Genomic DNA, 26,177 nt, shown 5'->3' with positions numbered 1-26,177 from the left:
AAGAGAAGGCCAATAATAGCCCCAGCTATCGCTGTGCGGCTATTAAAAACTTTCGCTAAAGCGAGTGAGAAATGACGTCACGCGCGCAAATGCCGTCAGTGAGAGGAAGAAGTCATTCAGAAAATTTGACTTTTTCAGCTTTGCTGTGTGAACAAATGTAAAACGAAAAAAGAGCGTCAGACGACGAAACAAAACAAAACCAAGAGCACCGCAATATAGCTACGCTCAGCTTACAGCTTCGCAGCTATAAAAAACCACTACCGAGAAACCGAATTTTTGTTCAAACACCGTTTTCTCACTCTACTTTAAAATTAGAGCGAAGAACATTCACGCCGCAAAACCACTCGCTTTTTCGCTCCATTTCCTGTAGCGGCGTGACCAAAATAACTACTCCAATTTGACCTCAAAAATCATGAAAATGTGTGAACAAATCTTAAAAAGAAATGGTCGTTGAGCGGCCATTATCAAGTAAAGAAAGAAAGAAAGAAGTTCAGATGCACCCCTCTTTTCTGGATCAGTCTGACGAAAAAAACTGAATGGGTCCCAATAAGGGTCGAAAACGAAGCCCAGAGTCGAAAGACCGGGACAAAAATCAAGGGCCGTTTCAAGGACATAACACTCTGGGCGTCAGCACAAGATAAAAAATGGACGGAGAAGACCTTGTGCGAACGGAACATGCTGAGGAACCAGACACCAAGACGTGTCAGAGTGCACCATAATCCGTAAGTCAAGAGCTGGAGTTGCCTATCATGCGGAAAGAATGCACCGTGAATGCGCAGTAAAAAGTGATTGTTCTGGATGTGATGAGTAGTTTCCAAAGAAATTGAATCTGAAAATCATGAAATCATGTCAAGGAGAAACCAGTCATACGAAATACGTCCCGAAGAGAAGCAAAACCCAGGAGTGCAAAGAACAAAAGTCCTCGACGAACATGTCCCGACATTTCGCGAGCTGCAAACGACGGCATGGGGTGACGACCCAAACCAGACCAGACCGGAGAAGTTTTGACCAACAATTCATTAACTAAACTAAAAACTAGAACTTAAACGGAAAATAGCCGCGATAGACGCTTGTAGCCTTCCATGGAATTGAAACAACTAAAGAAATAAGATAGGCAGATTGACCACCAGTCCCTAGACCACTAGACTTTTTGGGTTAGATTCGGACTGTCATTTTTATGAGTCACATACGAGCTCTTTCAAAATTAATATTCGAAATCAAAAACTCAAGGCTCCAATACTCAAGAATTAGGGCATATACGTTTGGCACAACTTAGATGCACACTATTGATCTTTAACTAGATGTTCATAAAATTTACAGTTCATTAAGTGAGTTCAGAAGTCAACACACCGCCCGTCGCTACTACTGATTGGATAGTTAAGCAAGAATTGCAAATTCCTACTGTTGGGACTTCGGTCTCCGGCAACGGGATGAAGCGGATCGAGCTTAATTGTCTAGAGGAAGTAACATTTTTTTGAGCGAGGTAAGTCCACAATTGACCTAAACGCAGAACAAATGACGTCACGCACACAAATTTTAACTGCAAAGCATTAGAAGTGACTGAAATTCAAAAACGTCAATGGTCGCAAGAATCATCGACGGAGACGAAGAATTAAAACGATAGCTGGCAGATTGCCAGAAAATAGCCGCAATAGATTCGTAGATCGGCAGTCTAAAAAAAACAGTGAAAAAGACAGACCAAAGAAAAATCGTCTTTTCATTGAAGGCTGATCTGTTATATTTTGAGTAAAAATCTGTATAAGTTATTGCTGCCTCTATTAGCTGATCTCAAATAACCTTCATTTAGAGTGACACACACCCATTTGACCTTATCTCTTTGAATTAAAGTAAATAAAAGTCAATTTCAAAGTGAGGAAGTCGTTTTTGAGAGTGAGGTAAGTCAAGTGTGACCAAAAATTTAATCACGCGCATGAACAAAAAACAACTCACTCCACTAAGAGCGAAAAATGACGTCACACATGCATTTCAGTTAAAATTGCATGAACGAATGAACAAAAAGTGTCTGTGACGTCATATGGTCGTAACAAAAATCATGACGACGAAAAAAAAACATAGCAGGACAAGTCCTGACGTACAATTCAAAGAATTTTCATTGACTAAACAGAAAACTAGACCTAGAACGGACTATGAGTGGTTTGGAAAGACCATTTAGAAAAAAATCCGATCCAAAAAATCGAAAAAAACAGTAAAAATCAAAGTGAAATTGCCGCACGTGAACAAAAAAACCACTACCGATAAAGCGAATTTTTGTTCAAACACCGTTTTCTCACTCTATTTTGAAATTAGAGCGAAAAAAATCACGCCGCAAAACCACTCGCTTTTTCGCTCCACTTCCTGTTTCGGCGTGACCAAAATCACTACTCCAATTTGACTTCAAAAATCATGAAAATGTGTGAACAGACCTTAAAAAAAACATAGCCGGAAGAATTCCGGAAACGACTCGAAGGAAAAAAACTAACGCCCCTAACAATCATAAAACTTATTCTACTGATTGACCACAATAACTAACATAATGCTTATCCTACTGAATAACACTTGTCACTTTAAAACAAGAAAATGAAAAAGAACAATGAAAAAATAACTGACCAGAAAAGACGATAAAGCACGTGATAAAAGTTTTACATTGAGTTGCAAGTTTAAAAAACACTTTTTGAAGAAAACACATGCAATAGGTTTAGTTTTATTTCGTTGAATCACTGCTATTTGAGACAAAAACCCAACACAATTTTCATGTAGAATAAACGAAGGTAAAAGAAAGGAAATGAAAAACAAAAAAAATCTCTGTAAAAAAACAAAAATTGGCCACAAATTATGAATCAAATTCCATTATGCTGAATTCAAATCATTATTTCAAAAAACTTTTAATACTACATCTGGTCAAGTGTCCACCAATCCAAATCATTGTCTATTTAAAAAAGTAAAAACGAAGACCGAAAAAAACAGAAAAAAAGTTCGAGATTAAGAAAAGTGAAAAGTTAGTGATATTTGTCAATGAAAAGCGCATTAAATATATTCCAACGAAACCTAGAAAAACTCCTATCAAAAGCTAGAACACTAAAAAGCAGCAAAAAGCAGACAATCAGAACATTTCAGCAAAAATTCCAAAAAAAACACGAAAATTCGCGGAACTCTTTATAAAAGTTACTCAATTATCTTTAACAAAAGGACTCAAAACTAAAATCAAAATCATCACAACGCTTCAAAAACAATTAATTGGGGCCATATGCGTCCCTAAATGCTATAAAAAATTGAAGAACACAAAGGGCATTTAAAAACAACTTGAAAAAAATCATAGAAAAAAATTAAGCTTTTTTTATTTCACGGGAGCACATAGACCTAAAAAACGTTAATTGGAGCGAATATAGCACTGGAAGACTTCTAAAACAATAAGAAACTCGAATAGGCTGAAAAATTTCTCTAAGTTTAGAAAAAAAGCGAAAAACAGCAAAAAATTAAGAAAAATAATTCAATATTTTTCAGTTTATTGTCATTTTTCTAATCAACAAAATCGTTTAAAACCTACGAAAATGTAATCACTTGGTATCTAAAAGCTCAGTAACTAACATGCGTCTATTGAAAGCCCATACAAAGCATTATAACAAAACAAAACGCAAAAAACAGCTAAAATTCGCCAAAAATTCAGCAAAATAGCTGAAAAACCAGCAAAATGGTATAAAATTCTTATTAATGACCAGAAACCTACGAACCACTATTAAAACAACCCTAAGCATCACACAATATCATAATCAGACTTCTAAACCAAAAAAATTAACAAAAAAACGGTTTTAAAAAGCCGCATGTGAACAAAAAATTTCGCTCGCTTAGAGAAAATTTTTTCACACATCAATTTCTCGCTCTCTCAAAAACAGCGGTATGAACAAAAACCACTCTCTTTTCGCTCCGCTCTTCACTTTTGTTCAGCACAAAAACCACTCCAAATTTTTTCACACGTTTCATTTCCCGCTTTAAAAATCACTCCAATAAAATTGATTAAAAAAAAAGGACTTCTCCAATACTCCTCTTCGAGTCGTAAAAAGACAGCGCCCCAATACAATTCAAATTCGTTGAATTGTAAAAAAACCAAGAGAAGGCCAATAATAGCCCCAGCTATCGCTGTGCGGCTATTAAAAACTACGACTTGTCATAAATCTATTGAACAGGTTAATGGAAAGTTTTTGTATCTGATTAAGAAAGTTTAAACAAACTTTGAAAATTTCAACTTTTGAATTTATTGACTCATCGCAAGGCTGTTGCAATAGAACTCTGAGTAAAAATTGAGTAACTAAAAAACGCAATCTGTTGCCTCTTACTTTGAACATGATCCAAATCAGTTAACTGTCCCTCTTCGTCGTATCCAAATATCTCCCCTTCCTCAGGTTCCTCGTAATTATCTCCATATACATACTCCTCGTCTTCCCCGTCTCCGTAGTACTCATCCCCAGGGTAGTATCCTTCCCCTTCTTCGTACTCACCATCATCCTCCTCACAGTAGTACCGCTCGTCATCCTCTGCTTCTGTCTCAAATGTCACCCCGCATTTCTCGCTCGCCTCTTTGGTCAAATCTGGAACAATCATAGTGAACCGGCATATTAAAAACTTGGAAACTTACCTTAGCTATACTACTACCAAAAAACAACTTGGCACAACAAAGACAAGCACTGTGTATTTGCGTAAATTCCTATATGATGTTGCTGCTAAGGTTTACGGATACTCTTAATTTTCTGTTCTCTTCACACATGCTGCAGAGTCCTATTTTAAGCTCTTCACAATTTGAACTACTTCAACTTTGTCGAACTTTATTTGAAGTTATACACTTTTGGCTGCTGTACATGTAGATGTGAATCTCTCTAAAGGATTCTAAACTCAACTGTTTAAGGCCTCAGATATCTCCGGACAGCACGATCCAACTAACACAGAATGTTTTTCGCATGCAGTTGTCTTACCATCAGCTGTTTGTAGCTCAGCTCTTGGTTTTTCGAACACAGACTGGCCAAACTTGGATCCAGTTCCATCTCCGGCACCTTTTCCAAACACCATTCCTCCACTGCTGACAGGAGCAGTACCCGAAGACTTGCCAAAAATTCCACTGCTTGCAGGAGCGGCTGATTTTCCGAAGATGCTGTTGCTTTCAGGAGCTGGAGCAGCGTTACTGGAAACTTCGGTGGCTGCCGTTTTCCCAAAAATTCCTGATGTTGACAATGTTGCGCTACTCGATCCAAAAATGCTCGATGTCCCAGATGATTGCGAACCAAATATAGAATTGGCTACAGTCGGTTTCGCATTTTCGGTTGCAGTCCCAAACAATGAAGCTGTGGTTGTGGTAATGACACTGCTTTTGCTCAAATCATGCGATACATTGGAACTGCTTACAGGTTGAAATGCGGGGGCTCCAAACAGAGGCGTGCTGCTGTTGGTTGCGGCTGATTTCAATCCAAAGCCCTTGAACCCTTCGAAGATGCTTGGCTTCTCCTTTTCTTCATCAGTTGCGGTTTTATCTTCTGGTTTTGTTGCAACTGATGGAGTGACTCCAAATTTGAAAGAAGACGTTTGAGCATTCGAGGAAACACCAAACTTAAAAGCTCCTAAAAACAACAAAATTCATCAAATAATCCTGCAAACAGAAAGAAGAAACAAAACTGGCATATTGCTTGAAATATCCGATAGCTTTTTAGTCCCGAGGTGTAAAAAATTAACAATAAAAAGACCGACGGTGCGAAATTTAAATTTTTAACCAAGTGCTGAGTCGTCATTTTCTATTTAGAAAAATTGCATAATCATGTGTTGTTTCTATCAGTAGTCCTCTAATAATTTTCCATTAGAGAGAAATAAACTGGTTGATCTTATCACCTTCAATTACAGTAAGCAAATGTACCTTTGAGCCACGTTTGACAAAATTGATCAGGAACAAAATCCCTCAATAAGAGAGAAATTTAACGCCTAGCACGCAAATGATTCGCATATATAGGCATCACAAGTTAGAGAAATCTATGAGAAAATAAGTTTAACCTCTTGCAATAAAATTTTTCAGGCAAAAGATAAGACAGATTGAAAATCAACACATCATTTAATAAAACCTTGCCCCAATAAAACTTTTCAAAAATAAGCATCCATTATTTTTAATTAATTTTTTTTTGTCAGAATCTAGCAGGACAAGTCCTGACGTACAATTCAAAGAATTCTCATTGACTAAACAGAAAACTAGACCTAGAAGGGACTATGAATGGATTGGGAAAACCATTTAGAAAAAATCTGATCCAAAAAATCGAAAAAACAGTAAAAAAAAACAAAGTGAAATTGCCGCATGTGAACAAAAAACCACTAGCGAGAAGGCGAATTTTTGTTCAAACACCGTTTTCTCACTCTATTTTGAAATTAGAGCGAAAAAAATCACGCCGCAAAACCACTCGCTTTTTCGCTCCACTTCCTGTTTCGGCGTGACCAATCACTACTCCAATTTGACTTCAAAAATCATGAAAATGTGTGAACAGATCTTAAAGACAGCGCCCCAATACAATTCGAATTCTTTGAATTGTAAAAACCAAGAGCACCGCAATATAGCTCAGCTCAGCTTCGCAGCTATAAAAAAAATGAATGATAATTTTGAAAATATGTGTTAAAGTCAAGATATTAAAAAAGAACAACAAGTATGTTTCATTAGTTGACCTTGACGCAGCTTCAATTTAATTGATCCAGCTTGCAGAAAAAAATAACCTCGAAATGATTCTGATGAGTTTTAAAAGGTTGAAAATATTTGAAATAATTTTGAATTAGAATTTAAATACCTAACGCCAAAGATTAATTGAAGAACCTAAAACCTAACTTTTAAAACCCCTGACAGCTCACGATGTTTACCTAAAAATAGAAAAATTGACACGGACTGCTAAAATTGGTTAATACAGAGTTTCACAAAAAACAGCCGACTAACTTCAGGCGAACTGCAATCAAAAGACCGGCCAGAGGTTGGTTTCAGTAGTACTCAACTTGTGCTTAGAAAGGCTAACAGTCGGGGGGAAACAGGGGTTGCGAGCGAGTCGAATGGGAGCCCTGATTTCTTTTTTTTGGGGGGGCTCCAAATAGTCAAAACATTGCCTTTGAACCATGACTGGTGAATCGTACTATCAGAGATTAGCAGAGCGTTGAGAGAGCTCCGCAGTGGCTCCATATCCTCAGTATTTTGACCGTTAAACTCGTTTTCGAGGACGAAAAGAAATCGTCAGACAAAAAACTGATCAGACAAAAATCGCATAACAACAGTGGGACTAAAGTAATTGCGACCAACAAACTTAGTTTGAATGCAAAGTAAAACGCGTTCCGTCAGGAAGTGACGATTGCAATAGATTATTTAAAAAGCATTACGATATATAAATATAGCAAGAATTTCTGTTCAACGAAACAAACATAGCTGGCTACTTGCCGGAAAAAAGCCACCGTTGACGCGCTTGGCGCACACGCGGCTTGAAACAGAAAAGAAGAGATAGAAATTGACATAATTTAAGAAATTGACAACAGCGCAATTTTTTTTAAAAGTTGCGAAAATTCGTGATACTAATATATTCATAACTAACTAGTTGTCTCTGCAGACTATCGAGTAGCCCATTTTATTGCCATAAAAAAATAATTGACCCCTAAAGGTCAAAAAACTTTTTAATAAATTTACAAAAACTTTAAAAACGGCACGTATAAGGTCAAAATGCTAAAATTACTGACATTAATAGCCTCAAAACAACTTCAATGTCTTGAAAAACTAATCACTAACACATTCTCGACCCATGAAAAGTTTTCATAGGCCCCTACAGTTAGAAAAATTTTCAAAAATGACAAAAATGACTAAATTTCAAAAAAGAATGCGAAAATTACCACCATTTTGGTTGTTTAAGTTTATATTACCAAAACACATAGCACCAAAAACAGACAAAAAAAGACTTGAGGCTTGTAGAAGTACTCTATGGACTTTTAAAAAGCGTTTATTTCTATACCATGCTAACAAAACTCAAAAAATAAAAAAACCATTTTGGGCGCAAAAACTACAAAAAAGACCTTTTAACCTTAAATTAAAGATTTCACAGCAAGGTTATTTCTCTAAGCACTTGGAAGACTACAAAAATGAAATAAGGGCTTCTAACGAAACTTAATGTCCACTGAGCGTTGCCGGTTTTTTCCGATTTGAAAGCCCAAAATAAAAACAAAAAGTGTGCACAAACCTTAAAAAAATATAGCAGGATGAATCCTGAAATGCAATCTAAAGAATTAAATGAACCTAGCTGGCAGATTGCCAGAAAATAGTAGCAATAGCTCTGTAGATCTGCAGTCTCAAAAAAACAGTAAAAAAGACAGACCAAAAAATTCGTCTTTTCATTGAAGGCTGATGTTCTATTTTGATTAAAAATCTGTATAAGTTTTTGCTGCCTCTATTAGCTGCTCTCTAATAACCTTCATTTAGTGGGACACACACCCATTTCACCATATCTCTTTGAATTAAAGTAAATAAAAGTCAATTTCAAAGTAAGGAAGTCATTTTTGAGAGTGAGGTAAGTCAAGTAAGACCAAAAATTTTTTAATCACGCAAATGAACAAAAAAACTCGCTCCACTAAGAGCATAAAATGACGTCACGCACGCACTTCAGATGAAATTGCATGAACGAATGAACAAAAAGCAGATTTGAAGTGGCTGTGACGTCATATGGTCGTAACAAAAATCGCAACGACGAAATAAAAAAACCAAGAGAAGGCCAATAATAGCCCCAGCTATCGCTGTGCGGCTATTAAAAAACTTAGAAGTACTGTACTTGACTAGCAGATCAATTGAACAATGCCAGGCAAAAAGACAAACGATCTCAAAGTTAGAAACTATAATGAACTACTAATGTAAACTAAACATAAATAAAATTATTGCTAAAACTCTTGAAGCCTTTAACCGAAAGGCAAAATTTGATTCACTCAATAAATCCATCAACGCGCAGACCTTGAAAGAGGTTTATTGTCCAATAAAGATAGAAAGAAACGAGAAGTATGACGGAAGGAAGTTTCTTAATTTCGCCATAATTGAAGGTTCAAAACAACTTTTGAATCTGGAAACTGTCCAGTGATCCATATCCATCTGTAAGACCTAGAGAAAAAATTCAATGTCTCGTAAAAATCAACAAACTCAGAAAAGGAAAAAATCCAAAAAATTTGAACAATTGCAAGTTTCAATGAAATGTTGCTAAAAGTCGTCAAATTATTATCTTAAGAAATATTTTATTGTCTCCAGAGGCGATGAAGTAACGCAATTATAAGATCGATAAGCAAGGAACATGACAAAGAAAATGTTGAAAACCATTCCATTGACCCTAGAAACTATGCAAAAACCTCGGCGTTGAGACTAGAAAAACTGAACAAAAAAATATTTTCAAAAAACTTTGCAATTCTATCAAAAAATCGCTAAAAATAGTGATATTAAAATGTTGAAAACAATTCCAATGCAACCAAAAACTATGCAGTAACCTATTATCAGACCCTAGAGTACATTTTCTGGCCCCTGAGGCTGGCAAAACTCAAAATATTCCAAAAACTTTAAATTGCTAATATTCGAGACATCAAAAAATTGAAAATCTTTCTATTGCAACCAAAAACTACGCAGCAACCTACTATCAAACCATAGAGGAGGATCCCTGTCTACTGGCACTGAAAAACTCAAAAGACCAAATTTTCAAAATATTTGAAACTATTGCAAAATTTAGTTTTATTTTTCGTGTTTATATTTGGAATAGCAAAACATATATGGTCAAAAAATGTAATTAGATCTTGCAAAACAAAAATTATTAAAACAAAAACGTCAATTCAAGACTAACCGAACAAAAAACTTGAGACAAAAAACGTGAAGAATTGCACCATTTTGGGCTAAAAAAACTTAAAATGATCTTTTAACCTTGAACTTAGGCCTCCCCAGCAGCTACAAAAGATTTATCAAAACGTAAATCCCACTGCGCTTCACCTGTTTATCCGGTTTCGAAAGATCAAAGTCATTGAAAAAAATTGAAAACCTCATTGAAAATCTTACTAAAAACAGAGCCTCAATACAATCCAATTCTTTTATTGGACTGTAAAAAGCAGGGCGCCTAAATAATAGCCGTTGAGAGGCTGACGGCGGCTATCAATTAACTGACAAAAGGTAGACTGGAAGATGGAGGTAGGTATCCTAGACGAGGGGGAAACTAAGTTTACCATGTTGCTTCGAATGACGTCATTAGAAGTTATTAAGCAGCAGTGGAAGATTCAAAGTGAAAAATGACTCAATTTTTTGGCGCAATTTCTTTTGACTTTTAGCAGCAAACTTTCGCCACTTAAGTGAGCTGCTTAAAATCAAGTCAAGAGATCAAGTCAAACGAAACGGTCGAGCAAAAACTTTGCAAATTTTGAAAAAAGAAACACGCTTACAACTACTTCAAAAATCGTTGGACCAATTCTTAAATTACAAGCGAAAACAACGACCCAAATGGAGAAAAAAACGGATTAAAAAAGTTGGGATTAAAACGGATTAACCATGCCGCAAAAACTATTCAGAGTCAAAAATCATTCATTCCGCGTAGCTCATGAACAAAACAATTCTCTGGCTAATCAAAACATAAACCGACTAACGTCGGAAAAAAGGCTCTCGAATGACAGGCGGCTCAATTTAATTCAGAGGCTAAATTTTTCTTGATGTGGTTAAGTTTTGATGTGGTTAAGTTTCGATAAATGTTTCATCGATAAATTCCTCTATATTTGATAATTTTTTCTTTATGGGTGCGCAAAAATCGGCCGACGTTAGGATTCGACGTTAGGGGGAGGTGTGGTACGTTACGTTGGGGGGGGGGGGGGGAGGTAAGGGGGACTAGTCGGGGCAGTAAATTAGATAGGACAGAGGGACTTATATAGGATCAAACATAGTAATGACTTTTTAACCTTGTATATTACCATCAGTTCTTAAACATAAACCGACAAATGTCGGAAGAATTGCTCTTGAACAACAGGCGAGGCAATTTAATTCAGGGTCTGTAGCCTAAATCAATTTTTCTTTATGGGTGCAAAAAACCTTGACCCCAACGGGATTCGAACCATTGACCTCCCGATCCATAAGCACCTGTCCATTGTTCAAAAACAGCAGTCAACGTTCTAAAACAGAAGTCAATGTTCGAAAACAAAATTCAAATTTCAAGTCACGACTTCAGCTAAAAAAACTTGTTGAATACCAATACTCCTCTTCAAGTCAAAAAAAATATCTTCCCGGTCTAACCTGCAGATGTCTTAGATGTGTCAAACTTGAACACTGGTCCTTTGCTGCCACCGCCAAAAGCATCACTCGCAACAACAGGAGCAATTGTAGTAGTTCCCACAGCTTTAGGGTCTTTGGGTCCATCACAAGCGGCACATCTGGTGACGTCTGCTTTGTTCTGAGTAAGACATGCATCACAGTTCCATTGACCAGACTTCAAACCAAACTTTGACGCAAGGGAATCTGAATAAACTCATAATTAGTCACTGATAATAATAGAACACAATGTTTAGACTATCATTACCCAGCTTCCTGAATCGCATCCAAAAAAACTAAATCAGTCATGCAAAAAAATTAGTCTTGACCTTTTTGTTCCGACCCCACTTGTGGGGGGGGGGGGGGGGAGGAACTATATACTCAAATGGGTTTTTTTTTGTTCAGTCAATTTTGGCCGATCGATATATTCATCGTAGAAAAATGTGAGTGGTATCATTAAAAAGCTCGTTCAGCGTAGAATTCAAAATTAAAAAGATTTTTTTGAAATTCGTGTTTTTCGAGGAGTTATCGAGGATTGAAGTTTTGTGCGAAAACGGGATAATTAGCATGTTTTGGTCACATTTAGTGTAACTTTTCTTCAAAATAAGATCTTTTTAAAAATATTAATTCAAAATTTGATTTCAAGTGCGATCAATTACGAGTCCCTAATAGACGAAAGGCGATTAAAAGTCTAGTTATGGTCTCATAGGGAAGTTAACTATCAAAAAAATTCAATTTATTTTTTTAGAGCTCTTTTTTTTAGAAATTTTTAATATGTTTTTTGTTTTCTTAAGTCACCTAGAGACCAGTCACTTCTCATATCGAGGTTCCGTTAATGCCAAACCTGATTTACGGTCTAATGAAGCCCAATGAACAAAAAATTTGTTTTCAGGGAATCGCTCGTGTATTTTTTTGGCTTTGACTCATAGTTTTCGTAATTTTAAATGAATTTTTGATTTCCCTTTTGAGGTTTTACTAAATTTTTGAAGTCCTATTGCATAGACTCTTCGACGATAAGTGCAATAAGTTTCGTAAGGAGCAATAATTGAACCTATCTAGAGCTTTGAGTGGACAGCTAACGGCTGTCAAGATTTTAAGTGATTTTTTTTAACATTAACCGATCCTAAACTTCTTTTCGTGAACTGTAAGTCAGTCTCAGTAACGAAAGGACCCGCTTCCTTTCTACTGCAACCAAAATTAATCTGGTTAGTGGCTCTATTTTCTAACTATTCGTTATATGACTTCAATGCCACAAAATTTCAAAAAAAAAGTTTCGATATTTTCTTATTATTGGTCCCTCTTGAAATTATATTACATTATCCTGACACTGATATCTCCCAGTGGCTTAGAGAAACTGTTCAAGGGATCATTGTTAAAGTTTTCAGAGAAAAGCTTATGGTTTAAATGGCTTCGACACTTTCTTCTCGCACTTCTCTATTGAAATTTTGGTTTTTGCCTGTATTTGTTGTTCTTTCCATAGTAACAAGACTTATTGTAATGTCTTATTGATTAACTATGCACGGCAAATATCTTTTGCCTCCAACCGAAGCACAACTGAACATATTTATGGACTTCTCTTCAAAGCTATTGATTTTAATGGCTGTTAGGACTTAAAAAATATTTCTAGAAATTTTTTTAACATTAACCGATCCTAAACTCATTTTCGTGAGCTGTAAGTCAGTCTCAGTAGTGACAGGACCTCCCACCTTTCTACTGAAGCAAAAATTAACCTGATTAGCGGTTCCATCTTCTAACTATTAGTTATATGGCTTCAATGCAACAAGAGTTCACAATTAAAAGAAATGGATATTCTATATTGTCGAAGCTTTTTTCTCGAAGTCAAATTACAATAAAAAATGGATATTCTATATTATTGTTTCCTCTTGAACTCTTTTCACATTATCCTGATACTGATACCTCTCATTGGCTCAGCAAAGACCTCGAATGGATCATGGTTGATTTTTTCAGAGGAAAGCTTATGGTTTAAATGGCTTCGACACTTTCTTCTCGCACTTTTCTATTAAAATTTTGGTTTTTGCCTGTATTTGTTGTTGATTCCATAGCCATAAGACTTATTGTGTTATTATTGATTACCTATGCACGACAAATATCCTTGTCCTCCAATTGAGGCATAACTGAGCGTATTTATTAATTTTCGTTCAAAGCTATTGAATTTAATGTCCGTTAAGACTTTCAATTTAATGATTTTTCGAGAAATTTTTTTAACATTAACAAGTCCTAAATTTATTTTCGTGAACTGTAAGTCAGTCTCAGGAATGACCAAACCCCCTTACTTTCTAAGTCAACTAAAACTAATCTATTTAGCGGTTTTATCTGCTAATGCACGAATTTTTATCTTTTTTTAGTTTTAAGATATTTTTTCTCATAATTTTGGTTCCTTTTGGAATTTCAACACATTATCCTATTTCTGATTGTTGCATTGGCTTAGAGAAGACGTTAGAGGGATCATACATAAAAGTTTCAGAGAAAAGTTTATGCTTTGAACGGCTTCGACACTTTCTTCTCGCACTTTTCTACTTAATTTTTGGATTTTGCCTGTTTTGTTGGTTTTCATAGTCAATTTTTTTATTGTAATGTCCTTCTGATGACCTATGAATGACAGATGTCCTTTTTGTCTCCTCATGACTGAACATAGCGTCATTATTAGCTTCCGTTGAAAGCTATTGATTTTAATTGCGTTGATTATACGGGCTTTCTCAAAAATTTCGTGGTTTTAATGTTTTGTTCATGTTTGTTGATTTATTGGAGTCAAATTGTTAAAAAGAAGTATCCCAATGCTGTTAAAAATTATTTGAAAGTAGGAAAGTTTTTACTGAAAAATTCATTTCTTAATAGCTTCGACAATTTTCTCGCTCAATTTTTTTTTGAATTTTCTCTCTTGCCTGTGTTTTTTATTCTTTAGGTAGCCGTAAAGTGTTGACCATTCTCATCATCTTGTAATTAAAGATCGAATAAATTATGTTACCCGAAGCAGTTAGTTTATAGCGAATAGTTTGGAAGTTTATGATATAATAAATATTTGAGATTTTAAAGGATTTGTCATTTTTTTCAGTTTTTGTGGTTCTTTTCGTCAACTTTGACTTTTTCTCATCATTGAGAGGTCCCATACAATTCCTTGTTTTTTTCAAAATTAACATGTTTACCAATATTCTGAAATAAAGGATGTTTTGTTTTTTGGCCAAAAAGCGTTTTGATAAAAAATTATGTGAGTGGTGTATTTGTGTTCCTTTAGCACAATCGCGTAATAACAGATCCAAATGATTTTCAAATATGGCCCAATTGAGCTTATTTGTTCATTCAGTATAATTTTATCTGAGTTAGTAAAATTAGAAATTGGAATAAAAGTGCATAATTTTCAGACAATAGCTAATGATTTCAATGGCACCAATAGTTTGTGTTTTCGGAATGTTTGTAAACTGCTGATCGTAATTTTTTTTAGTGTTTCTGCTTCTTTAGTCCATTCCGATGGCTTAGTCTAACCAAAGTCAGGTCCTATTGGTTTCATTATGACTTAGTAAATTTATCAAGAGTTATTTCGTTAAAAGCTATTGTTTTTAAAGACTTTTGAAATTATTTGGTTTAAAAAAATTTTAATTGATTTTTGATTATCGCCTCATTATTTCTTCTGTTTGTCGACTTGTTACCTAGTCTTATTAAGGAAAAATACTATTTGCAGCGTAGTTAGGAAAAATTAAATTTGTGTAGTTAAATTGGACGTTGATACTAGGTGCTTTTAATTTTAGATATTGAGTTTTTGCCGTGCAATTTGTTTTCCTTTTTGTTGATCTCGTTGTAATGAGGCATGGCAATACTTTATTCAATTATTGGTTTGGTTGTGTAACATTTTTTTAAAACTCAAACATCTATTTTTGTTTATCTCATTGTCAAAAATTTAAGTCAAAAGACAGTTAAGTCAAAAATGTAGATGAGCGCGGGTCGGAACATCATGTGCGAACGCACATTAACGAGCCGCCTTGTATTTAAAAAACTAAGGTCGTGGCTTAACACTATTATCATGATCTTTCTCTTTTCCTACCGTTCGTTTAGAATAAAACAGAAAAACATGCCGGCATGCTTAAATTCAAGTCTTTTTAAATAGATGCTTTCAATTCACTGCCATTTTTCAACAAACGCAAAAAAAAACAGGCAACCTGCAATACAGAAAAGCAATATTACACGATCAAAACATCCCAATTAATGTTCCTTGGAGGACATTACATGATAAGATTTGGATACTGACTGTTCTGCTGATGCAACCCTAATCGTAGTAATGGTTAAGTGACTCTGCTTGAAGTCACTGAGAACTTCTGGCGTTTATCGAGAACCGAGAAGCGGTTCGAGATATTGAGTCAGAATTTCGAAGTGACTTCTACAGAGTCACTTAACCATGCTTAAAACACGAAACTCGCATGCTTTAAAATGACGAAAGTCAACTTCTGGCTAAGTAGCAACTTCTGGCATTTTAACTTCTGGCACTGCAGACTTTAGGCATTTTAAAATGTGCACGTGAGTGTTTTAAGCTATTTAATCACTTTACTGTCAATGTGTTTCTTTCATGGATGATTCCACCTCTCTACCTCAAAACTTGTTTCGTACGTCAGTGAGCACCAACTAATGTTTCCGATATTAGTTTTGTATAACCTGATGAGATGGAAACCTTATTTTATTATAAGCTTGCTTGAATAATATCAGTTGCAGACAGACAGGTAGTTAAATAGTTAAGTCCTACAATGAGGAAGGGAGTGGAAAGCTGTTATGAGTTTTAAAATCAACAGAGCATATTCAAAAGGTACACGATGAATAAGGCTGGATCTTTTCCGATTGTTACCCCCCCCCCCCCAAATTTATAGGTTGCATATTTTCACTCGCCAACAGCACGTGTTATATTTTTACACAAGGATTTACTATGTAATGACACGCGCTCTTTACCTGGGGGGACTCAAACAGAAAAGACCTGGCACTTCCAATCCGTACGTCACTGATCAAATGTACCTTGGGACGATGGCTTCATCCCTGGTACAAGATAGCTATAGCTGTTACAGTTGAGAGGCTTAGGAGTGAGACAAATGTCACAGGTGACCTCTGCCTCACTGTTCCTAACATTGCACACTCCACAAACCCACTCCTCCTCTGAATGGGAGGAGCCAACCGCCGCCCAGCAAAGGAAGCGTGCAAAATCAAATGTAGAAAATGAGTCGCCTCATTTCAGTTGTGAAAAAAAGAAAAACTGCCGAACCAAATACTAACTCTGGAAGGTTATGCTTCCAAAGAGCTACTTTCTGACAGATGAAGAGCAGACAAAACAGAAAAAAAAACCAAAGCTGACTTAACAAACGTTTAATTGAAAAATCGTCTGATCTCACAGCTAGCTGATAATAAAAAACGCGTTCACGGGCGAGATGAGGAACTCAAGAGCTCTTTGTCACATTTGGGTGCAGAATCAAATAAATTGGTTTTATCTTAACAGTGCCTGACAAACTGGGTTTCAAATTACTTTCGGAGTTTTGAATCTCATTTAAATCGCCGGGAAATAGACTTTCAGTTCCAGTGCCTGAAAGAGAACACAGAGAAAATGTAACCACTTGAATTTATGATTTACAATTCATGCTTAATTCAGATTTGAGATATTGAAAATTGAGATATTGAAAATTAATATTGAATATTAATCAGATTTGCGATATTGGAGTAAAAACTTGCGCAACAAATGGCCGAAATCACATTATTGGATGTACATTTCAAGGAAAACTACTCCACTCAAACCATAAATACGGCAGGAATATAAAACACAATTCCCTAATAGATGACTTAGTAAAAATCATCAAAACATAATATTTTGCAAAGCATACCCGGCACATTGCGGGAAAATAGCCACCATTGATTCCAAGGACCCCGAATGGTATTAAAACAAGAACACAACAGAACTTGATTGTTTTACATAAAAATGACGAAAGTGTGGGCTATTTCGGTTGGCTTTCGCCGTCAGGCACCCAAATTACCGATGTTTGGTGTTAATGTATTGAAAACCAATATTTCTTATCAACAACTGACACGAGTACACAGCTGGATTGCGAAAAAATATTGCTTGAAAAATAAGGGAAGGGATAAAAAAAGAGCACCGAAAAAACTAAATGGCAAAAAACTTGAGAAATTAGAAAAAAATCGAAATTCGCAATTGATTCTTGAAGCTGTTTTCAAATGAAATATCACCCAACTGCAAATGCGCAAAAGGCAAAATTAAAACAAAATTTTTGGCAATACTGTCTTCAAAACCAAATCGTTTTCATCAAAATCAACAAGCAGCTAACTTTAAGGCTAGCATGGCTGGACATATAGCAAATAAGACAGAAAATTTAAACAATAGCAAACTTTACCAAAATTTGCTAAAAATCTTGATCTTAATATCTTGACACTAATTTCCGTGTTGTTAGACCCAGTAAACTAACCCATTTAAAAGCTTTGAAAGGGCCACAAAGTTCCCAAAAATTTGAAAGGGCAAGAAGATTAGCAAAAATGACTTAAATTTTTGGGAATAAAATCGGGATAAACCATAGATAAACAGAATAGGTTTATTATGACATTATATTTCTCATAGCAAACAACCCAAAAACATAGCCGGCAGATTGCCGGAATAGCTGCGATAGAATAGACCTGCGTGCCATATAATAGAGATAGAAACAGATACAGATCTAAATTGAAAAAAAATTGACGCCGCTCAAAAAACTAGGCTAAAAACATTCAGCAATAAATTAATACAGCTTGTTAAAATTCATTCCACAGAAGCCTCTTATTAAGGACCTTTACTGCACATAGGAGTTCCTTTGACCTTAAACAAATTCAAATTAAACTTAAGTTTTAAAGTGCAAAAGTCATTTTATTGAGTGAGGTAAGTCATGTATGATCAAAATCTAATCACGCAAATAACCTAAAATCTTTCGCAAAAGCGAGTGAGAAATGACGTCACGCGCGCAAATGCCGTTAGTGAGAAGAAGAAGTCATTCAGAAAATTTGACTTTTTCAGCTTTGCGGTGTGAACAAATGTAAAACGAAAAAAGAGCGTCAGACGACGAAACAAAAAAAACATAGCAGGACAAGTCCTGACGTACAATTCAAAGAATTTTCATTGACTCAACAAACAACTAGACTTAGAACGGACAATGGGTGAATTGGGAAAACCATTTCTAAAAAAATCAGATGAAAAAAACAAAAAAAAAACAGAAAATCAATGTCAAAATGCTGCTAGGGAGAACAAAAAACCACTAGTGAGATATGTAATTTTGATTCTAACAAAAATCTAGGTCCAGAATGAGCTGTGAATGGATTGGGAAAACTATTTAGAAAAAAATCCGATCCAAAAAATCGAAAAAACAGTAAAAATCAGAGTGAAATTGCCGCATGTGAACAAAAAACCACTAGCGAGAAAGCGAATTTTTGTTCAAACACCGTTTTCTCACTCTACTTTAAAATTAGAGCGAAAAAAATTCACGCCGCAAAACCACTCGCTTTTTCGCTCCATTTCCTTTTTCGGCGTGACCAAAATCACCACTCCAATTTGACTTCAAAAATCATGAAAATGTGTGAACAGATCTTAAAAAAAAAAAGACAGCGCCCCAATACAATTCAAATTCTTTGAATTGTAAAAATTCTTTGAATTGTAAAAAACCAAGAGCACCGCAATATAGCTACGCTCAGCTTACAGCTTCGCAGCTATAAAAACTATGAACGACATTCACCCCAAACCAATCGGTTGAAAAAATAAGAGTTATGTTTAAAAAGCAGGGAAAATTTGCTTCTTTCTTGGCTGAAAACCTTGAATTAGGCCCTCCCAGCAAACTAATTACACTAAATACTTGAAAGACTATTAAAGCCAGCTAAGTGAGTTCAGTGCAGCTCAATGTCTCCTGGGATTTATGTTAATATCGTTTTGAAAGCTGTCATCGAAAATGTGGGAACACATCTTACAAAAAAAGTGCCGCAGAAAAAGTCCTAACTACAATCCAATAAATTAAGAAGTCAACGAAGCACATGAACAGACAAACACGAACCAAATACGTCAGAAAAGAAAAACATCTTTAATAGTAACATCTTTACATATATCGTGTTGGATGGAACCGTAATGAAGGGACCCAAATACTGTTTGAGTTCCAGATACCAATAAACGTTGTTCAGATCTTTGGTGTCCGGTTCGTTTTAGCCTGGATTGAGAGTTTGTGGATCCTTCATTGTATCCATAGGTTTTAAACATTAATGACCAGGCAACTTTTGATCAAAAATGAATGCTAGGAGCGAATGATATTGCTCCTAACTTAAGAGATTGGATGTATTCTGTTTTGACCTGCCCAGTGTTTTATGTCCCTACTTACAAATTTTGATGTTATATAGCACGTTACTATACAAAAATTAGAGCGTGCGTTTGAGGGTATAAAAGTTATCTGCCCAATAATGGAAGTTTGAAAGGCCGGTCGAAAACACCCTATAAAAACCATTCTCAGACCGAAAACATCGAGCACCAAAATTGACTGCAATTGTTGCTCGTGGTCCAAGCCTCTGTTCATTCTTGTAAAGCAACAACAAAACTGAAGCACAAATTTACAGCTCGCTATGCTTTACTCTGAATTCTAAAAGGATGCCATTTAAAAGACCAACCTTGAAGTGCATACCTGCCTTAAAAGGTGCGCCAAAAGAGGTAAAGGATGGGGCCTAACACTTATCATAAGAGGTACTTCTAAGCCGATCGAACAAAAACCAATTAAAAATCTAGTGAAATTTAAACCTACCCGGCAGATTGCCAGATAATAGCCACTATTGATTCCCATAACCCCGATTGGGATTAAAAGAACAGAAAAAAAAATGAAAACAAAAAAATACTTATTGATGTAAGAAAACTTTTTTTAAGTGCGAACTGTTTTGATTTAATTTTTTCACTTTGTAGTTAGACACCAACCTGTTGCTTAATGACAGGATACAGAGGCTAGTATCGATAGCAATAGGTATTAGAGCTGGTAGCTGTAACTTATAAGAACAAACTTTAAGTAGCGGGCATCTAAAATTGGGCTTCATGGGTTAATCCCGTTTATATTTTTGATTTCGTTTTTTTACTCCGTTTATTTTAGATTGATTTGCTCAGCAACTGCTGTTTAAAAGCATTTTGAGCAGAAATAGCGAGCGAAGAATGAAATTAGCCTCAAAAGTCAAAAATGATTTCACGCAAAATGTTGAACAAGTTGTGAACTAAGGTAAACCGAAAAATTTCTATTCAACGAAGTAAAAAACATAACAGGACAATTCCTGACCCAAAATTCAAAAAACTTCCATTGAAAAAACAAAAAATCAGACCTAGAATGGACTATGACCTGATTGGGAAAAACATTTAGAATAAAATCCTATCATCAAAAAATTGAAAAGAGCGGAAATCAAAGCGAAACTGCCGCATGTGAACAAAAAGCCACTAGCGAGAAAGAAAATTTTTGTTCATACACCGTTGTCTCACTACTTACAAATAAGAATGGAAAAAAGTTCACGCCACAAAACCATTCGCTTTCTCGCTCCACTTCCTGTTTCGGCGTGACCAAAACATCGCTCCAATTTGACTTTAAAAATCATGAAAATATGGGAACAGATCCTAAAAAAGAGAGCGCCCCAATATAATTCAAAATCTTTGAATTGTAAAAATTAGGAGCGCAAAAAACCTACTGAGGGCTGCTATTAAAAAACGATTGATCCGAAAAGTTTTTAAATTTCAAACTCAAAATTTCAAGCTATAAAAAAGTTTCATTGGCCCCAAAAAGTAAGCGACCATGGAAAACTCAAAAACTTGAAAACACACGCGCTACAGAATTTCGCGTTAAAGTTCGCACTACACATAACTTTACTGTAAAACAAGGCATGAGGGGAGACTCTCGCTGGTGCATGACATCAATGAACTAGTACTTTTGTCAACCGAAGATCTATTTAGAAACGCATAGCCGGCAGATTGCCGAAAAATAGTCACCTTTGAACCCATTGACCGACGTCAAGAATTGAAAAATTTAGAGAAACATAGATGAGAAATTTGACCACAGCCTTATTTTTCCTAAGCGTTAAAAAGTGCTCTAATTTGATCCGCATGTTCATTAGATTCGATTAAGATATCAAATCAGCCTTTATATTGGAGGAATATAAAAGCTTAATAGCAACACCAAACATAAACTGACAAAAGTCGGAAGAATGCTCTTGAACGACAGGCTAGTGGAAGAAACACTAAACCCCGCCGGGGTTCGAACCACTGACCGACCGATCCTTAACCAGATGGACTGCCCATTCGACGATCAGGCCCTACTTTTTGATATGCCGCAACCAAATTTATATTAGCAACAAGCTTTACTTCGGAGCGAGAGCAATAGTGTTCACTCAAAAATGAAGAACGAAAGCGTGAAGGAGTCACTTGAGAAAGACTCATCTAAAGACTCACACAAAGACTCATCTAAAAGAAAAGCGCAAAACGGTCAAGCGGAAAAAATAGCATAAAAAAGACAAACATGTTTACAATAATTGCTATGAACTTCGTTCAAGAGCAAATAATTAGCAGTATACTCTAAGGAACTTTGAAAATACCCGGCAGATTGCTGGAAAATAAACGCCGTTGATTCCAATAAGCATGATTGGGATTGAACGAATAGAAGATATTGAAAAAAAAGATTTTTGTTCAAAAAAATTTTTTAAGTCCGATTTATTTTGATGGCATTTCGTAGTTGAACATACTTCTGTATCTTAGAGAGAGGCTACAGTGGCTACTATCAATACCAATAAGCATTAGAGATGGTAACTCAGACTTATAGGAACGACGTTCAAATAGCGGGCATTTAAAATTGTGCTTTATGGGTTTATCCCGTTTCTAATTCTGACTTCAATTTTTTATACTGACTCTGTTCATTTTGAATTGCTTTGCTGAGCAACTGATGTTCAAAATCACTTTTAGCAGAATGAGAGAAGAGAGAAACTAGCCTAGAGAAGTCAAAAAGATATCACGCAAAATGTTGAAAAAGCGGCAAAATGAGGTAAAGCGAAACATTTTTTTATTCGACGAAGTAAAAAAAATAGGAGCGCTATAATAGCCGCCTGAGAAGATGAGGGCGGCTATTAATAACTTAATGCACTAGGTCTTGAAACATCAAGTTTCAGTATCCAGCCTTACCTTGTTTCTCTTGACTTCGCCTTTGTTTCCGGTGATCGTATTCTCAAAAACTTTTGAATTAACTATAAATTCAATACAATTCAAACAGTGAGTGAACTCAGAAGTCAAACTCATAATAGAACGCAAACAAATATCTTCTCATTCCTAATATTTTCCTATTGACCTGTAAAGAGGGAAAAATTAAGTTCCTCAGTTTTTTTTTTCAGTCAAATTAGATTTTTTTTCTATTCTCTATTCAATTTAATTAAAAGTGCAGGATATGTTTGAACTATGAGAACAATTACTACCTTCGCTGTCAATACAGTTCTTCTCAAAACCAATTCCAAAATAGACCTAAGAAATAAACAAATAACGTCGTGAACAAGAAACTAACCAACGGAATAAGTCACTGACGCTTTGAGCGTTGGAAAAGCTTGCAGATGGCCACAAAAATTAAAACATACCCGGCAGATTGCCGGAAAATAGCCACCTTTGATTCCCATAACCCTATTGGGATTGAAAGAAAAAACATCAACAAAAATTGATTTTTGTATAAAAACATTTTTAAGTGCAATTTATTTTGATGTCATTTCGTAATTGAACAAACTCCTGTCTCTCAGTGAGAGGCTAAAGGGTCCAGTATCAATACTATTAAGCATTATAGATAGTAACTAAAACTTATGAGAACAAAGTTCAAGTACCGGGCATCTAAAAATGGGCTTTATGGGTTTATCCCGTTTCTATTTCTGACTTTGAGTTTTTTATACTGACTTCATTTTGAATTGCTTTGCTGAGCAGCTGCTGTTTAAAAGGACTTTGAGCGGAATGACAGAAGAGTGAAACTAGCCTAGAGAAGTCAAAGGATTTCACGCAAAATGTCGAAAAAGCTGCAAAATGGGTAAAGCGAAAAAAAGTTCGACGAAGTAAAAAACATAGCAGGACAAGTCCTGACGTACAATTCAAAGAATTTTCATTGACTAAACAGAAAACTCGACCTAGAACGGACTATGAATGGATGGGAAAATGACTTAGAAAAAAATCTGATCCAAAAAATCGAGTGAAATTGCCGCATGTGAAGAACAAAAAACCACTAGCGAGAAAGCGAATTTTTGTTCAAACACCGTTTTCTCACTCTACTTTAAATTTAGAGCGAAAAAAATTCACGCCGCAAAACCACTCACTTTTTCGCTCCACTTCCTCTTTCGGCGTGACCAAAATCACTACTCCAATTTGACTTCAAAAATCATGAAAATGTGTGAACAGATCTTAAAAAAAGACAACGCCCCAATACAATTCGAATTCTTTGAATTGTAAAAAATAGGAGCACTATAATAGCGGGCTGAGAAGATGAGGGCGGCTATTAATTACTCAAAAAACAGCAGAACTATAATGACAATCGCTTTGGCATATTTTTTAGGTACAACTCGACTAAACAAACAGTAAGCCAGCAGCAAAAAAGGATTTACCTAAAAAGGATTTGATACACTGTACCATAATTTTCTATTGACTAAATTATACAGAATGAGATTCCAGGGTCCAACCAATCTCTCGTTATAGCCTTACCTGACAAATAGATAGCACAAAATGAAAATCGAAGGAGCGGAGTCAACTTTTTACCCTTAAAATGTGGCGTACCACAAGGATCATTATTGTGACCGCGTTTATTTGTTTTCCAAGACAATGACCTACCCATTGCAGCATTGCATATATCGATGACTCTGTATGCTGATGAAACGACCATATCTCAGCTAAGTAAAATCAGGTGTTAATCGATCAGAATTAGATCTAAAACAAGCAACATGGCTCGACTCAATTAAACTGAATATGGACAAAACATACTGAATCAGGTCTCAAAAAAGCACATTGAAAACAGATAATGTCCTATTTATTTTGAACAAAATGCGATGAAATCCAAAAGTTTGATAAACTTCTACGTGTTATTATTGACAGCAAACTGAACTTCAAGGACCATAATCAATTTTTACTGAAAAAAGCAAACATCTCAAAGTTGAGAGGGATTTTAAGCTAAGACAGATGATATATGCACAAAAAACATGCGTTCAACGAGATTTCCAGAATGGGGTGTTGATATATGGGACGGTCAAAAAAGCGATATTTATCAACTTGAAAAAAATCAATAGAATTATACATAACGTAAATTTGTTTCTGCAATTAACCCCTAAGGGTCCCTGCAACTTAAAAAATTACATCTTAACGAACTGCTGAAAGTTATAACTAAAGAAAAAAATCAAGGAAAAGACTCAGCAGTTAGGGTTAGGCAGAATTTACCAACACTGTACAAAATCGAAGAAATTGTGCAAAGAGAACCGCAAATTGTAAACATAGCCGGCAGATTGCCGGAATAGCTGCGAAAGAATAGACCTGCGTGTCGTATAATAGAGATAGAAACAGATACAGATCTAAATTGAAAAAAAAATCGACGCCGCTCAAAAAACTAGGTAAAAAAAATTTAGCGATAAATTAATAAAGCTTGTTAAAATTCATTCCGCAGAAGCCTCTTATTAGGGACCTTTACTGCACATAGGAGTTCCTTTGACCTTAAACAAATTCAATTAAAGTTTTAAAGTGCAAAAGTCATTTTATTGAGTGAGGTAAGTCACTTGTGATCAAAATCTAATCACGCAAAAAACTTTTGCTAAAGAGAGTGAGAAATGACGTCACGCACGCAAACGCCGTTAGTGAGAGGAAGAAGTCATTCAGAAAATTTGACTTTTTCAGCTTTGCTGTGTGAACAAATGTAAAACGAAAAAAGAGCGTCAGACGACGAAACAAAAAAACATAGCAGGACAAGTCCTGACGTACAATTCAAAGAATTTTCATTGACTAAACAGAAAAACCAGACCTAGAATGGACTAAGAGTGAATTGAGAAAACCATTTTTAAAAAAATCTGATAGAAAAAATAAGAAAAAAAAAACAGAAAATCAATGTGAAAATGCCGCATGTGAACAAAAAACCACTAACGAGAAATGAAAATTTAGTTCACACAGAAAACTAGGCCTAGAATGAGCTTTGAATGGATTGGAAAAACCATTTAGAAAAAAATCTGATCCAAAAAATCGAAAAAACAGTAAAAATCAGAGTGAAATTGCCGCATGTGAACAAAAAACCACTACCGAGAAACCGAATTTTTGTTCAAACACCATTTTCTCACTCTACTTTAAAATTAGAGCGAAAAAAATTCACGCCGCAAAACCACTCGCTTTTTCGCTCCACTTCCTGTTTCGGCGTGACCAAAATCACTACTCCAATTTGACTTCAAAAATCATGAAAATGTGTGAACAGATCTTAAAAAAAAAAAAAAGACAGCGCCCCAATACAATTCAAATTCTTTGAATTGTAAAAAACCAAGAGCACCGCAATATAGCTACGCTCAGCTTACAGCTTCGCAGCTATAATAATATAATTTAATCGCGCGCAACAGCTCCTCAACATAGTTACAAAATTTCAACCAAATTTCATTAAACGGGTAAAAACGAGGACAAAAAAAGAGTCAGTTTTGTGATTGTACTTTTCAGATTGTTTATCGGTGACAGTCACTAATTTCATAACTTTACAAAGGTAGTTTTCTGCCTAAAGACACCACTCGACGAGGCAAAGCTGCTTTTTGTTGTTGTTACAGGACAGTGACTCCATAATATGAGTTTAATTTTGTAAGTACATAACATTTACATTGTTCCGTCTCTGTCCTGGAAACA

General features: G+C 35.5%; 1 protein-coding gene across 3 annotated transcripts in view; it reads right to left on the bottom strand.

The window, feature by feature from the left end:
* The window catches only part of LOC142337517 (uncharacterized), a 320,572-nt gene that overhangs the window by 43,929 nt on the left and 250,466 nt on the right, over window positions 1–26,177 (bottom strand). For 2 of the 3 annotated variants that reach the window (XM_075386800.1, XM_075386799.1), the window contains exons 11-13: window positions 11,276–11,497; window positions 4,890–5,603; window positions 4,332–4,583 (exon numbers count right to left, since the gene is read on the bottom strand). In XM_075386800.1, the coding sequence (XP_075242915.1) occupies window positions 4,332–4,583; window positions 4,890–5,603; window positions 11,276–11,497 (1,188 nt within the window). The remainder of the gene's footprint in view (window positions 1–4,331; window positions 4,584–4,889; window positions 5,604–11,275; window positions 11,498–26,177) is intronic. The other variant, XM_075386801.1, reaches the window with a different exon arrangement.

This window comes from Convolutriloba macropyga, chromosome 4 (assembly GCF_964194025.1).
Source record: "Convolutriloba macropyga chromosome 4, txConMacr16.3, whole genome shotgun sequence".
Classification (NCBI taxonomy): Eukaryota; Metazoa; Xenacoelomorpha; order Acoela; family Convolutidae; genus Convolutriloba; species Convolutriloba macropyga.
This window is presented reverse-complemented; position numbering and strand designations above follow the sequence as displayed.